The following is an 18394-nucleotide window of genomic DNA, read 5'->3' on the forward strand; positions in this document are numbered from 1 at the left end:
CTCCCTCTCCGTCTGCCAGGCCTGTCTTTTCTAGAGACTGTAACCTTCCATCCCAACACTCCAGTCATAGGAGCCATCCCACCATGTTTCTGTGATAATCTTTCTTATTCTTGAGAATGCTTTCAGGTGCAGGGACTGAAAAGCTGTTATCAGACAACCATGCCTTTCAAACATTTACATTATCAAAGATCTGTGGTTACTAGATTCAAGTATTTGTCTCTCTATAGGAAAGACTTCTTTTAATCCTTGCAATAAGACCTACTCTATTTGGTACAAGGTTGTCCTGAAAGACTTATCCCTTGTCTGTGCTGTCAGCTCCTTAGACAGCATTTAATCATTGTGAAAATCCAAATTTCACTGCTTCAGGTAAGAGAAGCACAAATACTATGGGTCAGAAAAAGTTCCACTTACAGCAATTTTTCCACATTATGGAAATAATCTAGAGATTTTTAAATGTGATGTATATTGCAAATCATTCCATAGCAAAAAGAAACAGAAGTAAGGAACTGGCTACCCACAAAAAAGCTTTCTGGTTCTGGTTTATTTTCACTTTGTTCTAGGGAGGAAGGTTTATGGAAAGGTGCATTCATCTCCAATAGGATGCCCACTGTTTAACTATTCTACCTCTAAATGTAAAGAAAGGAATCCTGAAATAACATTTTTTGGCAGAAAAGTCTGTACCTTCAGGTGCCATTAAAAATGTATTGTGCATAACAGGATAACAATGACGTAACGGAAAGGGACTGCTGCTGGTGACTCTACAATATCATATTAAGGCACAGTGTAAGAGTTCAAGTTAGCATGACAATAACGTATACACAGTCACATAAACATAATTTCTAAAAATTAATATGAAATACCAGGGAAAAGAATTAAAATGGAGAAAAAAAAAAAATGAAAACATCCAACAGTGGAATAAAAAAGAATAGAACAGTGAAAGCCAAAACTGATAATTAGTAGGCAGAAGAGATCAAAGGCCTCAATATTAAAGGCCTCATCTTTGTTCTGGGAAAGCTATTCAAACAGCTTACAGACTGAGGAATCTACATGAATAAAGCTTAATATTGGTGTGCGAATGAATCTGCAAATGATTTTTCTGACAAATTTGCCAGAAATATCTTCTCCAAAATATAGAGCTTTACTATCATGAATACAGAGATAAGTGATCTCTCATGCCTGACAAAACAAGCATTTGCAAGATGTAGTACCTGGGTTTATAGGGAAACTGCACTCTAGGGGAAAAAAAACAGGGCCAAATTTTGAAAGCAATCAAAGAACACCAGAATCTACACTACCGGTTCAGTTCTATTACAATATATTTCAGGGTGAAGCTTAACAAACTACAAAGGAATACCATCTATGAGGAAACCTAAAGTTCAATACAATACCTTAAGGGTACAAAAGATCCACTGAGGGACAAAAGCAAATTCTGTCTACATGCTAATAAAATCTAAGTTGTCACAGCACAGGAAGTCTCTTGAGTACTTGCAAATGAAGGCAGCATTTCTTTCTCTTTCTTCCCAACAGTATTTTTTTTTTTTTGGTAAGTAGCTTACAGATTACCTTTCTTTTTTTCTTTTTTTTTTTTTTGAATTTATATCTCTGTATGTGTGCTTCAGTTATGTGTGCAGCTTGTTGAAGGAGGCCTGCACCATAACAGAATCATAGAATATTCTACATTATCAGCTGTATGTCATGGTTCTGTGTCTACCTTCATAAACCTCTTTTCTGTATTTTCAAAGTCCTTGCAAAATTTCTGTTGCTGTGTATGAGAAATTTTCTCACTGATGATTTTTGTTGTTATAAAGCAATGTGGGTGCTCTAGGAATTCATAGCCAAGGAACACCAAAAGCTTTGAGTATCAGGAAAGAGAATTGGATATGTATTTTTTTTTTAATAAAGTGCCAAATCAGATATTCCTGACAACCTGCTTAAGAGGCCAAGCAGCTTAGATTTTGAGTTTTTAAGCAATTACACCAGCTACTTCAACTGCTGTTTCTTCTCACCACTCTGCTTTCCAGGTGTACCTTTAATTTGGTTATACAACACTAAGCCAAATGTAGGCCTACAAAACAGGAGGATGCAGTAGAGAAAAGGGAGTGTTAGAAAAGGAAACAACACATACTGACCACCAGCCCTTCACAAAAAAAGGCCAGTTTCACTCTCCATGATCATATTTTGTCACTTTGTGTGTAGTTGCCTTTACAGAAATAAAGTCATTAAAAAAACAGATGAACACAGATCCATTGTCTCCTCACGCATTTGTCTCCAAAGCATTTTAAAACATTAGGCAAAGTATGAAGTCTACCCTCTACTTCAAAATCCACAGGGGGAATCTGTAGAGGAAATTCATCTCAATTCAAGTAACAGTAAATAATATTCAAATGAAAGCAGCTTTGAGATGTGGTTAGTATACTGAGTCAACTTCCAGCAACAACTGCCAGAAGTCACCCTCAATGAGAATAATTTTGGGGTGCTCTCACATTTGCTGGATGGGTTTTGCATGCCTAGACTGTTTCAGCCTGAAAGTGATGAGATTCAATGACCTAAGTCCTGATGGAACCAAAGATACTTTGCAGGCAAACCAAAAATTGCTTGGGTTCCAAGTAACTGCACACTACCATGATTTTAAAATAAACAGTGGCAGCACATTCAGGACAGCTGAAAATGTGAGAAGCAGACACCTTCAGTAAGAATGCCCTCAAATACATAGCTACAGCTTTGCTGTTGAACATCCCATACCAACTACACTTCCTGACGAAGTGTGTGTTCTTGTTTCAGTAGCATTACCCTGCATTGAGTCCTTGCCTTGAGGCTAAACTTGCCATCAAGTTTTCTTCTCTTTTTTACTGAAGACAAAGTGGTTACTAATTTACAATCATTTGAAATTCAGCCAGTTTACTGAAGTTTCTTTCTGAAACAAAAGCTTCATCTAAACCCCAAACTCAGGAGGTTTGAACTCACATGACCCAAAAGCTCTCATCATAGTGTCATATTAGCTGTTCTATGAAGATGAGCAGATAATGACATGAAGAATGAAGAGATGCTGACACTCTCCAAACTTGAACTTACTCTCTTGAATAAATGTTTCACCTAAATATTGATATTCTTTTATGTCTGAGCTCTAAGTGTTAAGAGTTTACTTAAAGAATTCCATTATTAAATGGATATTAAAATACATTACCAGAGCATAAAAAAAGAAAGTGTTAAGGAAGACCATGCGGAAATGGAGATTTATTTTCCTAGTTATAAGATAAATGTATTATAAGCATTTCTAAACTGGTGTACTTTAAAAGGACTAGTAATTGGCAACCAGATCTTGCAGCTTACCTTTACGTTTTATTTTTTTCCTGCCAAAGTCAATTATACATGAGATTCTAGTCAATTTTACATTGAAAGCTTTCCCCACAGTTGAGTTAAAACAGAAAATCATACAAGGACTGACTTCACTGAGCAGTTACTGGGGCAAAAAACACTCCATGTGGTATTAATTAAAGGCTTACTTTATTCCAGCATGGGGAGCTTTTAACCAAAAAAGAAGAGATGAAAGTAGTTTTAAAAAATGAGAGGCTGAATCTCTCTCAATGCTGAGCCAGCGTGATATTTATGTTGGGTTAGAAGGATCAAGCAGGCTTCAGCTCAGGTCTGAAATGCCAAAATAATAATGAAATAAATCAAAAAAAGCCCAGGTCTTAAGGCTAGTTCAAAACTTATAATAATATTCTGTGTTTTCTATGAGTCAAACAATGCCTAAAAAAACTTTACACCTTCAGACAATCACTTTAGGGGGCAATCTGAGTCTAAGCACATTAAAGATACATACGTATCTAACAGCCATACTTTTATTATTCCAACTGAGTCAATGAGAAAGATAGGCAATTGAGGTAATTTATCAAGAGTTTGGACAGTATATTGCATGATGTTCGAAGTACTTAATGTACAGAAGTTCAGTTAAATGGTTTTCCTTTAGAATTTTAGGCATAGGCAATTTCTTGCAGCATGTATTTTTCAAACAGAAACTATGTGCAATCTCATCATAATTTTCAGCTGCCTGTAGTAACTGCACGATCTCCTAGACTTTGGAACCTAACAGTGTGAAGGAAGCATGGTTTGCTTTAAGAAAGATGAAAGATGCTTTTCCATGTAGACACAAAGTTTTACTCCAAATACTTTAATCACAATTGTATAATACTAAGAAAATGTCTGGCAATTATAAAAGTAGTAAGCTGAAAAATATAAAAGTAGTAAGCACACAAGAAAATTGGAGATCTTATCCTAGAGCTCCAGTGGATAGGGAAGGCAAAGGATTCAAAGCTATCACTGGTGTACTACACCTTGGCCCAGCCAATAAAGTTGTCAGCAAAGCTAACTATTATATAATAAAAAAAAAGTGAGAAGGCAGCTGGGCTCTGTGAAATGTTTTCTCAGCATCAAGCCAGCTACTGACCACTAAAGTATTTGACGCTTGTTTGATAGATGAAAGGGAAAATTACATGCTCATAATTCCTGCTGTCATAGTCCTCAAAACCTACCCCAATTCCAGAGACATTCAAGGACAAACATGATGGTTTCTTCTACCACAATATACGGAGGCAAAAGGTCAGTCAACAAATTCCTGGATCTGTCAGCCTCAGTTGAATTCCTTCCTTTACAAAGCCACCTGTAAAGGACTTCAGGATAATGAAAGAAACAGAGAGCAAGATGGAATATGTAGTTACAAACGGGCCTCTGAAACAGGAAATTGAGCAGGGTAGATGAGAAAAGACAGGGCTGTGAAGTAGAAACTACCAGCATGTAGTTTTCTGCTCTAACGTTCTCTTTTCTCTGCTCCTAAAACTAGCAGAGGCAGCTTCCACAGACATGAGACTATGTTGTGTCACTTGTAAGATCTTACAGCTCAAGAACTCACATCCAGCTGCTGTTGCTTTTTGATGGCATGGAAAGACAACCAAAAAGTTACATGGTAAGCTTCTAATACAGAAACCTCATCTCTTTCTAAGTCATAAAATAGCAACAGCCAGGGAATTCAGATGCAGATGACTAGTCTGAATACACATGATCAAGCAAAATTCTCTGATCTATGGGAGGAACAGTTTGCAGAGCCAGCTTTCTTCCTAAAACTATCCTGACAACACAGAAACAACTGTTGAAACTCCAAAGATTTAAGAATAAGAATTTGAGACACTTCAGAATAAAAATTTCCAAAAAAATCAGTCTGGGGGATAGGCAAGGCAAGAGGCTGGAATGGAAAGAATCGTGAATTAATTTCCATGGCAAATGTCTAATGACTGTACAGTAGGGATATATTTCCTATAAAATCAAAGGGAGCTTCACTTTCAAAAGGTAAGAAGTAACATTCATGGACTTATTTTCTAGCTGAGGGCAGGAAATAAGAATTTCTAGCTTTGATCTTGTCTTGGTTTCAGATGGGATAGAGTTGATTTTTTTCCCACTAGATGGTACGGTGCTGTGGTTTGGCTTTGGTATGAGAATATTGTTGATAACGCACCCATGTTTTTTTAGTTGTTGCTCAGTAGTGCTTTCCCTAAGACAAGGACTTCTCGGTTTTCCATGCTCTGCCAGTGAAGAGGGGCACAAGCTGCAGGGAGGGAGCACAGCCAGGACGGCTGACCCAAACTGTCAAAAGAAGTATTCCATACCGCAGCATGTCATGCTCATATATTCCTCCTCTCTTTTTTTCCCTATTACTATTTCTGTTATTATTATATTTTACTTCATTTCCATTATTAAACTGGTCTTATTTCAACCAATGTGTTTTACCTTCTTGCAAGTCTCCTCTCAAACAGACCCAGAGCAGGGAATGAGGGTAGGAGTAAGCAAGTGGCTGCGTGGTATTAAGTTGCCAAGTGGAGTTAAACCATGACAGATCCGAAGTAATTTAAATTGTAAAAAAGATAGTAAGACCTCTGGTGGAACCCTGTAGGATCTCAAAACAGAAAGAAAGCTCACCTTCCTGTTTTAAAATCCACGAAACTTTGTCCCCTTCCTCAAGGACAGTTCTGATGTACCTTATATTATACTGCAACAGATAAAAGACACCTCCGTCAGAATGACTCTGCATTTGGTCCTTCACCAAAAATTTTAATAGGAGGATCCAGGGCATAATGATGGCAAGGGTTTAATAAGGACTGTATTTCCTTTTGTATTAAGATTATACAAGTCTGATGAAGTATGTAAACACCTTCTGGACAAAACAAGAAATTCTAGATCTGCTGGAAGGCTCAATAAAATGTTACGTTCCACAGCAGTTTGGCCAATATTATTATTCATCCATCTTTCCTGGAGTAAAAAAAAAAGGCCTATGAAACAATTTAAGAAAACCTGATAAAAAACAAGAATCTCAGAAGAGGAAGAAATGTTTAATCAAGCTAAACAATGTAGAGAAGAAAGAAAAGCCAGAAAAACAGGTTTCTGACAAAATCATTGTGCAGAACTCAGTGCTCTTGGTTTAAGTTATAATGGTGTGAACATGCCTAATGGATAGCTCTTCAAGAGTCTCAGTTCAGCCATACCAAGCCTGTGAATGCTATATAAGATGGACACTGAAAAAAATGCTCAGCTCTGCTAAAAGAAAAGCATCATCAGCTAAATAGTAGCTAAAATTTAAGGGGTTTATAGAGCCTTAATGCTGAAAATTTATCTGCCTGCAGCCTATAGGCATCCAACAAGTTAGGTAGGAAGCTGTGGGTAGATCTATTTGATTCAGATGCATCCATATTGCCCAAGCTACATTTCCAGATAAAAGTCCTTTTTCTGAAACTGACTACCAGTCTTCTATTTATAAACTTATCCAAAATAAAATGTGACAAAAAAAGCCTTAAAAAGGTTACAATGAGCTGAATTTGACATTTTAGTCCATGGGCTTCCCAAGGAAACTTTCAAGGGTAACATTTCAGAACTACAAGAGAAACAAGTTAACTGCCTAACTTTCTAAATTCTTTAGAAAGAGGATTTGGCATATTACTCTGTTTTCCTTATTCAGAGAGCTGTGGCATCATACAACATAGCATCTTTTATTTTTATTACACAGGTAAGAATTACCACTGACAAAACACCATCTCAAATGTTGGAATATTGTTTAACCATCATGACAGAATATAAGGTTTGTAGGTCTTGTTTTGCAACTGACTTACAAAGCTCATATTATACCCTTCATTTTTTGGGGAGGGGGGTGAATTTGTTTGGAGGAGTTTCTCTTTTTATAAATGCTTTTTATTTTTTCAGGCTTACAAATGTCAGTATAATCTAAACAACAAATGTGCTTTATACCAGCAACAAAATTATACAGCAAGCCAAATTTCTGTAACTGCAACTTTTACTTCCTCTTCCTACAATCTCTGTATGGCAGAAACATCACAGTAATGGTTCCTTCTCTAGCGTGCAAAAGGATGCAGCATGTTTAAATGTTTAACTAATCAAGTGTTCCATCTTGCCACCAATTTTGTAATTATTTAAATATGTCAGCATGGCTATTTGTATATCAAAGGCCAATGATATCCAAAGACACGAAAAGTTTATGTCTACCTTGTTTTTAATTTAAGGAAAAAATTGACAGATTAATACTTTTTCAGGCACAGCAATATTAGTGTAGTTAATATTAATCTATGCAGCACACATCTGATTTCCCAATTTAACTGTCATACCTTGTTTAACCCATTTGTTTTGCCTGTATTCTGCTAAGACATGGGGATTTCATGTGATGGGCATGTCATTTACATAACAGTGAACATTATATTAATTCCACAGAAATCTCCAAATGACTTCTAAAGCAAAGTTATTCTGGATTTGTTAAACTGATTATGTGAAGAAAAAATGACTGATGATTTGAAGATAAAATTTAGTGTATAAACGTTGTCATCTATGACATTTCACTATGCTAAAATCATAAAGGCCTGCCAGATTTCATTGCATTCATAATTAGAATCATTACATTGTAATTCAGGATGTGTTTTTCATAGAGATGAAAAGAATGAGTTTTAATACTGCCAAAGCCAGATAAACCCAACAAGCCTACCTATGCAAGACAGATGTCAGTTCAGATAGAGATTTATTTTCCTTTTCATAATGCAATTATAAACAATATTGACACCTGAAAGAAAAAATTATAATACTACAAAGAATTCAAACTTCACAAGAAGCACACCTAAAGCAAGAGTACGCAACTGTTTTTAAAAATTAGCTTTAACTCATAATTCTAGCATCTTCATTTCATGGCACACAAAAGTTAATAGGACAAGAATACTCAATAAATCAACCAGAAATGGGAAAAAAACATTTCAGAAGTTAGTATGCAAGAGTTTAATCGAAACAGGCAATCTGTATTTATAACAAATATTTTGCCACATAATTAAATGTGCAAACAGAAAACGTCAGCAAACAGAAAAAATTCTCCAAAGGACAATAAAATCTAGATAGCAACCTTCAACATGGTCTCACACAAAATTTCCTTGTCCCGAGGTCTTTTATATCTTATTTTTCTTACAAGCATATTTCTAGACTACAGTGGTTGATATAATTTAGGACCTGACTAGGTAAGATGTAACTGAAGGACTCCAAAAGAATGCCTCAGCATGGCTTTACCAGTTTGCCCTCAGAAAGCTCCAGTATTTGCACACCAGTTGACAAAGCATGCACAGCTGTGTACAGCTGAAAATCATACCAAAACCTAGATTCTCAATTTATTTACCCCATGTTAATTTAGTATGCACTGCTAGATGGCCAAATATTGCAGGAAGATAAAAAGAGTAAACTTAAGGAGAGGAGAACAGTATACTGTACAAAAAAAAATATGTTCAGTTTTCAGTATGTTTTAGCCAAACATTTCTTTCAAATTTTTCATGGATCAAATTTTATCATGTTCACAGATGAAATTCAATATTTTCAATATTTTATAAAACAGTCCATGTTAAATCATGACTGCTTTAATCCAAAATGTTTCTGAGCAAAGAGACAGTAGTTAAATGTTGGGTTATGATAGACATGACCTTATTTCTTTTGTAATAAATTGCAGATTACATTTCTGAAATGCTGTCAAATTATTTCACACCTAGTGATTTTCCTTCATTGGACATCTGATACTTGCATGCATCATCTGGTATTTTTCAGCAGTCTCCATTTATAATAAAAGCAGGAGTATAATAGCAGAGCAACTTCTCTGTAGAGTCTCTAAATTAATAAGATAAAACTGATTTACCATGTTCCACCCTGGGTAGAGGTAGTCTGTCCCAACAAATTCAAAGTAGTGAGCAAATCCTTCTTTCAACCACACATCCTCCCACCAAACTGGAGTCACAAGGTCACCAAACCACTGCAAACAAAGTACAAATAAATAACCTTTAGGAAACCACATTTGCATATACCCTTAACTCACAACACATTCTATTAAATGTATCTGTTTAATAAAAACAGTAATAGAGATCACCCACTGAAACTCATTAACTGTTATTTCATATACTGATGAATTAAGCTTTTACAGGATGCATAAATTACTGGAGTAAAACATTAGAAAAGAACAAGCAGGGAAAAAGAATCATTGAGGAGAGTACTCACAGATCTACTAGTAGAAGCTCACCTAGGTTTAAGGATCTTACATATACAGAGGACAGAAAAAGGCTTCTGACTCAAGTAATTGGATTCATTACCTGGAAATTTCACTATGTATAGAGCAAATCTTAAAAAACTGGGAACACAATCTCCATACCCCAGATCTAAATTTTAGCATTAGCTTCTCTTACATTTCCCAAACTAATGATGCTCCATCTGTTGGTCAGTTTCCTAAGGAAAACAGTTTTATACAACCATGCCATCTCCCTGTGGGTAGGACTCACACGCATAAAAGTAAGTAGTTGATGCTACATAAATGAGGGCACCCAAGATACCCACACAGGCCTAGGAAATTTCATACAGGACTTGCAGGAGATCTGCAGCCTTCCCAAACAGGAACCAGAGGCAGACAATATCTAAAACAGGCCACCTATGTTTATGCAAGGGAACCCTACCCGAGCTGACTGCCTTTCCCATTATCCCATGTCACTCTTGAATTTCCCTACTGACTTCCATCTAATTTCAAAAGAAGGACAGAGATCGCAAGGATAATTAAACTCTTACAACAGTAAATGAAGATCAGGCAGCTGAAAAGAGGAGAAGGACCTAAACTGGGGCAAGTCAAGAACATGGACATTAGATACTCTGCTCAGTAGCCACAAACCTGCCATGGCACAGGACACATGAGTGTCAAGATGGACTTTAGATAGAGCTAGGTTGATCAGTGGGAGAGGAATGAGGATAAGAATTCAAAGGAAATCAGGCAATCACAAATTATCAATTTTTCTGCTGACGGATGGCCCTATTAGATTACTCTAATGGCTCTGTGTAACCTGGGTCATCGTAACACCAGTGGTAAGAGCAGAAACACATATATTGTTATGAAAACATATTTCATCTTCTCTATAGCATCCTTCTGCCAAGCAAATACCAAAACTTTATTTCAGTAAAATTGTCTGCCAGTTTTTAATTAACGAGATTAAAAATTAGATTAATTCATAATCAACAGAGATAATTTTGAGTTTTCATGGAGTTGGTAAGCTCTGAAAATAATGGAAAAGAAGAAGCAAATAAGTATTCCAGAGGGAGAGACTCATGTCAGAGGACAGGAGCTGCTGCTGACACTATAATGAGAGTGAGGAACAAATAAAAGCGGAGTTGGCCAGTAAGAGGTTTGCTTTCGTGATGGCTGGCTTATAGGCTTTGTCTGGGACCTGAATGAAAGGTCTCGCTCCTGTGCATGTCTTTGTGGAGTGAGAATAGGGCCAAGAAAGGATCAATGCTGAAATGAGGATTCATAGTAAAGGAAACGCGTGGGCTCCAAAGAACAGACTACAGAAACTGAGATTACCAGATTGCCACACAATATGCAGTAAATAGGATTTGAACAGCAAAATGAAGTGAAGCATGACAACGAAGCATGACAAACAAGTTAAGAATTTAGGGAGAAGAGATGAAGTTGACAAAAGTAATATACATTAAGTGAAACTAGCTTAATGGACACTCTCTGAGCATTATCCAGTTGAGGACTAGATAATATATTAATAAATTAACCCTCTACAGGACCAATACAGATAGACAAACTATAAATGACTATCATACAGATAATGAACACAATTTGAAATGTTAGAGTAGCATACCACCAGAGAACTATGACAGTTATATTTATACAATAACAGGTTGATTAAATGATTTCTAATGACAGACTGAACACCACAGCAGAGTTTATTTCTTGAATTACAAGAGGACTGCTGAACAAATATGAAACCAGCAATAGTCATTGTATGATGTGAGTATTCAGAGAGAGATTTAAGAAAATAAGGTTGTGAAGTTCATAATACATCTTCCAGTAACTCAAAAGAATTAATAACTTTAAGTACCATGTCACAAAAGAGAATTTCTTATAGTCTTTTATGAGTTTTCCGGGTATATTTATTAATGAGACAATTAAAAGTATTAATTTAATTATTCACCAAAAGGAAGAAGTGTTTTACAGGCATTATAACAGCATGTGATACCAATATGAAAACATAGGGAATTTGCTTAACTAGTATTGAACAGTATCAAAGTTAGTTATGAATGTCACACAGAGCAGTCCCAGACTCTGCAATTAATGAAGCCAAAATTTCCAGTAGAAAGGTGCTATTATCTTTCTAGATGTTATATATCTGAAGGGAAAACACTGAGTAAAACACACTTCATTTATTTAAGTAATTGTTTATTTATTTATTGGTATAGTTGGCTATAGACACTATTTGCCCGGAATGAAGATTGTTACTTCTTTTATTTTAGAAAAGAAAAATGAATTTAAATGTATCAATTAGACAAATTTTGCATCTCCCTCAGGTATCATGCTTAGCTTGACTTGCAGAAGGCATTTATTTTACAGACACACTGAAAGAACACTCCTTCCTATATGCTTTCTCTACAAGTTATTAAAATAACACAGATTTAGAAATTTTTAATTTTCCTTCTGCTTTCATGCCTCTTTAACTCAATCTGTCACACCAACTTCTGTTCTCAGGTAGGAAAACTATCACAAAAAATCATGGTGCATAAATTCAAATGTTTGTTTTTTCAAAGGCTGTAGGTGGGACTGATCCATGCTATGCAAATAAAACTGATTACTACCTTAATGGAATTATTTTAATAAACTATGGCAACTATTTCAAGCTATCAACTTAAGCTACTAGAAACATGTGCGCTTTGACCAATATCTCACTTGTGTGTTGGGGCTTGGAGGAGAAGCTTTTATGCCAAAACACTCCTCCTTCTGATTATTAGTTTTTTTAATTAAATACATAAACTGTTCTAAAAGAACACTCAGAATGAAAGATCAAGGACTAGCAACCTACAAAATGACTAAACTAATGCTACTCATGTAATTTTAATGTATCCCTCCTAAAACGTGTACCTAAAACAAATATCAGGTCAAGCATGACAAAGTCACCTGTGATGAAATCAGGCATAAAATTCTTTCTTGTATGCTTTTTAACTGTATTTTGACAACCACAGAATTTCTTTGTACTTCTGCAAAGCTGTCTCTCATTTTCTATCTGTCCTGAACACTGTGTCAGGCATTAATACTCAGCAAGTTTGGGAATTCGGATTTTAAACAGTCATACCTAAAAGTAACAATCACAATTCTTAATCTTCACCTGGTATCAAAACAGAAACAACAGCAACATGAATGGAGGAAGATAATTTCAACTAAGCAAACAGCACTGGAAGTAATATCAACACAGACACTAAGTAAACATTCTCACTTGCAATTTTAAAGTCACTTAAAAGCACTCTGTGACCACATTGCTACCCTAAAATAAATTCAGATATAGTTTTTACCCATTTTATGATCCTCTGATATTCCCAGAACAATTTAAATAGGTGTTGGTTGTAATGAAGATCAAATAAATGAACAACTTACTGATGTAAAAATTGCTTCCATAAATTACTTTGGAAAGAGAGTAAATTATTAAAGTGGTGCAAAGAATAACTGGAAATAATGAAATGACTTCACAAAAAGGAAGACTTAAGCTGAAAAAAGTTACTGATCATCAGATTTAATCAAAAGGTTTTAAGAGAAGCAGCATAACCCTGTAATCAGGAGCAATGAACCCAGCACTACAAAATACACCTCACAGAAGAATCCAATACCAACAGGAGCTGAGATCTGATGACCTAATATGTGTTTTCCACACCTCATTCCTAAGGCACTATAATTTTTCTAGCTGAACAGTGTGCTACTCTATTGTACCGCACAATAAAGAGCATATAACAAAATCAGATGATCCTACTGAGAACAAACCAGCAATAACCTTCAATAAAAAATCTCATGTTGTAGTTGAGGACTTCATATTCATCGACAGATTTTATGTGAAACATGAATATGAACAAAACGTTATTATTTCCAGGTTCAACTACCAGAACTCCATTACAAAGGCTCCTTTTTATATGGTACTTTTTATTTGCAGAAAGTGTTAAGAATTTGCATTGCCTTTTAAAGAATACTCTGTAAAGTCACAGATGTAAGCCATGCTGATTACACAGTAGGATTTCATTCATTTTAACCTGAAGGCTATGATTATGCCTCTTATGAGTGCAACAAAGGGTTTCCTGTCCCTGTAGCAAATTTCTTCAATAACATTTGCATTTAACTCAATACTACTAAACACTCATAATGTGTTTAGATTGAGATAAGAAGACGGAAGAAATGTAAAATAAATTGTAATATATGTTTATTACAAAGTTTTCTTATTGATACAAAAGTTTCTGTACACAGACTCGATTATCCATCATTAGTGAACAGAGGGTCAATACCAAATTGAGAAAAAAAAAAAAAAGAAAAAGAACATGGAAGCATGTGTATATGTGACGAAAGAAGATGATTTCAGTCAAAATTTTTTCTGACATGAACATGAAACTCAACATGAATCTGCTACAATTCTGCAATAAATCATTGTCTGCAGTTATCAGCACGTTCAGTCTCCATACCAATACCACAAACTCACCCCGCCATACAGAATATAATCATACAGAAAACAGGGAACTTGTTCATTGCTGCTAATTTTCTCTTCTATCCCCATTGTGAGTTCCCAGTTTCCGCTCTCTAGTGATATGTCTTATGGATCTCCATATTATTCGGACTCCAGTTACAATAAAAGTTGCAACTGTCCATGTGAACAACACAAATTCATTTTCAGTTTTGAAAAGGAATGCATGGTTTCTCACATTAATATCAAATATCCAATTTAATACCTGATGACACAGCTCATGTACAATGACCATGGTGACGTCCAGTAGGTATGATATAGAAGAAATGCTTGGATCTAGAAGTATCCTCTGCTCCACAAAAACACTCAGTCCCCAGTTCTCCATAGCAGCATATGGATGCTTAGGCACAGCTAACAGATCTACAAATAAAAAAAAATATATGTTAAATCCTGGAGGGAACTACTATGCTGAAGTATTGTAAGTAAGGCCATAAATGATCACTAAAAGCATTTTAAATAACATACATGTAAAAAACCTAACCTTGATTTCAGCCCTCAAGTAATGTTATTTAGGAAATATTAATAAAATATTCACTTTTTATCTTATGCCACTATCTGCTCACACGTTTACCCTGTTACTGCTGTAACACAGTACTTAGTCTTTCTAATTGAAGTTTTCCATACAGAATCCATCTTATTTACAATACCTTGTTAATTTACTTCTGCATTTCCTACTGCTCCTCATCTTTACTATATCACATCTGTAGCAATACAGACTTACTACAAGCATTCTTTATCTTTTCATTAAGGTGACTCCTTTATGAACACCTTACACATCAAACTTCATGTAAGGACTGAAATTAAGGGGAACACTGAAGAAATACTGTTTCTTAACCAGAAAGATGGTGAACTGTTTAGAATTGCCATCAGGTAAAAAAAAACACCATACCACACCAAAACAGTGAGAAATGTCTCTCATTGGCATGAGACTGAACAATACCATATTACAATGTCTATCCATGTGCTAGAAAAATCTTACTGCAGAAAAGTGAGAGAGAACTAAAATTGACTCTAAGTCTGGAAATAAATCTAAAATTACAGTAAAATGACATAGGGAATAAACCAATGCACAATGCTGCTTCATGGCAAAAATATCTGAAAGAGCCCAGAAACAACCTGTATGTCTACAAGAAGCCCAGTGCAACCTGTGCACAAATTAGCCAGAATTTTGGAAGCCATGCTGTCACATCAGCATGGTGCTCCCTCCAGTCAAACTAATTAGTCAGGCTTTGTAATTAATTAGCCTGGCTGCCACACTCCTCTCATTTGGCTGTACTACCTCTGCTTCCAAAGCTATTTAATTCACAGTTAACACAAGTTACATCTAGGTGGTACTTCACTGGGTGGGATGAAAGGCCTCTGGGTTGACTTCCCAACCTGAAGAAGAAAAACTCTGACCAGCATATTCTAAATGATACTCTAAATTATATCACAGCATTTAGTTTGTCTTTTTTGGCTTGCTGACATTGAGTGGTGGAATTGGCTTGGAAAGCAACCTGACAGCTGGAGCTCTACTTCAGGATTCATAAGAAGTTGCCACTGAAGTATCAGGAATGGAAAACCTGGACATATTCCAGCACTCCTAAAAAGGGCCTGCTGCAAGAAACATAAAAATACCAGCCTTCTAGTGGAAGTACAGAGAGAGGATAGCAGCTACTTTCAAACACAAGTAAACTGAAAATATCCAAATTGCAGAGACATACTACAAATGGTAAAGAATAAATATTTTATATCAAGGCAGACGCCAGAACAAGAACCTAATTAAAGAAATAAAGCAAAAATCCAAAATATATTGTTCAAGACTAAACATGCCAGTAAATTCAGAATTACATGCTTTCCTTTTCTTCTCCAGCTGAAGCTCAAAATATACTATTTTTTTAAAATAACAGCAATTTGTTATAAATGACATGCAAAAATAAAAACTCCTGTCTGCTATACAAAGAAGGGATAAGGATGGAAAAAAGGGACACAAAGGCTACTGGGAGACATCACTGAAGTTAATGGGAAATCTTCACTTACATTAAACAGGGATCTCTTCTATTTTCAACTCTCTAAAAAAAGCCATAACTTCTCCCAAAGTGATTACACTTTCATCCAAAAGGCATCTTCAGAAGAAGAATACAGAGAATCTCTGCTCTTCTTTACAATGATTAAGTTTTCAGCAATTCCCCTCAAATAAGCAAAGTGACACTGAAATGTAACCAGCATGAAAGTAAAACCAGTTCCCAATGCTTTTATTTCTTTTCTGTCCTTTGTGCTCATTTGTAGTTTCTGGTCTTTCTAACCAGTCATAATGGACAGATTTTGTGTCAGCCAGTAATAAACTGGAATAACTCTGTGGAACTGGGAAACTAGGGTGAGGTCTCACACTAAACACCTTTACAAGCTAATTATAGACTGGTATTGGCCTGTTGGTTTAGACTTTATAGCATTGATATATCAATAAAACCTGCCAATCTGATGGACAGCTAACTGCCTTGCAGGTAGACAACCACAGTGGGATATTCTAAATCACTTTCACCCAATACATCTCCATTGCTTTGCAAGCCTGGAAATTCCTCTCATGTACCAGCTAATGCTTAAAGGGCTTTTCCAAACAGACAAAACAAAATGTAATAGATAACCCTATTGGTTTCCTGAATGCTAATCCTTGCAAGTGACATGCTGAATGAATTAGGAGGTGTACTAAAATATATGCACACACTCCTACCTTTTTCTAGTGCAGGGTCTGGTGCACTGCATTTCAGTGCCAAAGAAGAGACTTCATCTCCGGTGACTGACAGAATGGACTCTAAACATACTAACAATCGCAAAATGAGAAATCTTTTGCTTCTCGTTGCCCACGTCTACACTCCAAATGTCCAAGTCTTGCTGTTCATTTTTCATTTAGAATTTAAATTCTTCAGTGGTTGGTCTTGATTGCTCCACAAATTTCTGCTACCTTTAAATAAAATTCCAAACATGCCTGGTTTTGTGGTAAAAGACACAATAATCTATATCTTTCTCTGGGGAGCCATAAACATTTGATTTCAGAGGAGCACTGAACATTTTTGATGTTCAAGTCTCAGCATGAGAATTTGTATTTCACACCATTAGAGCACTGAGGAAGGTACCCTGTGCTCCTGGAGGTGACATCTGTTAAGGCTTTAGTGCAATTTTTAAGGAGCAAGGTATAAAAGGAGGGGTGATGATGCACATTTTGATAGACAAATCATTCACACATATTACTGCTCAAAAGTGTTCAGCACTAACTGCGAAATGTGAATTGCTGAATATATAACAGCTTGTGTGCATGCTGCATCCAGTTACTCGGCACACTATTTAATTAAATTCTTTGTAAAGCACTTGTGAATGTTTGATTATGTGGATATTGCTGGGGAAATAGAAATGCGTGTTATTGCTTGCAGAGAATAATATCCTCATACATCATAAAACTGTTACTTGAGATTTCCTGATACAGCAGTGCAGAGAGTCCTGTGTAGTGCCGGAATAATAGAGGATTTCCACCTCTTGGCCTTCACAGAGACTAAATTCATGACCAAGAAGTAAAAACTATACAGCTAAAATAAATCACCAGAAAAGCCATCAGGACAAAAACATGTTGGAACTTCACACTAGCATTCTATACTGGCACAATTATTCAAATATAAGGATAGCATTTGGAAGTTTTTAAATCTATCTCTGCATGAATCTCATGAAAAACATTTCAAGCTACAAAAAACATACAAAGCTCAAGAGCTTCATTTCCAAACACTTAATTACGACATCAAAACTATGTAAGCTTACATCAGAATATTATGACATTATTAGCAAGTATCATCATAGTGCAAAACAGAAATTAGCAATTTAACACTTAAGTTGGTCACAAAGCACGTCATCATTTGATGCTCTTTTAAGTTAGTTAGTTACACTTAGTATCTTTGCAATTTGAACAAATGATACTGTTTTTAATTTTCTACTATTCAGTTACAGTATTTTCTAGGCACCCTTAAAACCCACTGTTTTAAATCCCCCAATCCACACAAATGGGAACACCACTCTTGCCTTAGATGACAGCAGAGTTAAAACTGAATAGGATTAAATGCAAAACAAGATTTAATTCTCTAATGCAGGGTACCCTGAATTTCAGGTCCTTCCCCCTCCTTTATCATCCTATTTTTCTACAAACATCAAAGCATCTCTTTCTACCACTGCGATTCCACTACGTTTAACAATTTCAGTCTGATGTCTGATGGGGATATTGGTGCAACAGACACACATCGTTACTATACATTTAAATA

The 18394-nt window shown here is 35.8% G+C and overlaps 1 protein-coding gene across 1 annotated transcript in view; it reads right to left on the minus strand.

Annotated features, from left to right (window-relative positions):
- The window catches only part of TRHDE (thyrotropin releasing hormone degrading enzyme), a 213640-nt gene that overhangs the window by 114344 nt on the left and 80902 nt on the right, over nucleotides 1-18394 (minus strand). Inside the window, exons 4-5 of the mRNA XM_057429460.1 lie at nucleotides 14320-14474; nucleotides 9215-9328 (exon numbers count right to left, since the gene is read on the minus strand). Coding sequence (XP_057285443.1) covers nucleotides 9215-9328; nucleotides 14320-14474 — 269 coding nt within the window. The remainder of the gene's footprint in view (nucleotides 1-9214; nucleotides 9329-14319; nucleotides 14475-18394) is intronic.

The sequence above is a fragment of the Pezoporus wallicus genome, unplaced genomic scaffold (assembly GCF_028554395.1).
Source record: "Pezoporus wallicus isolate ANWC-B61680 ecotype Strahan unplaced genomic scaffold, APGP_CSIRO_Pwel_v1 contig_5069, whole genome shotgun sequence".
NCBI classification, from domain to species: domain Eukaryota; kingdom Metazoa; phylum Chordata; class Aves; order Psittaciformes; family Psittacidae; genus Pezoporus; species Pezoporus wallicus.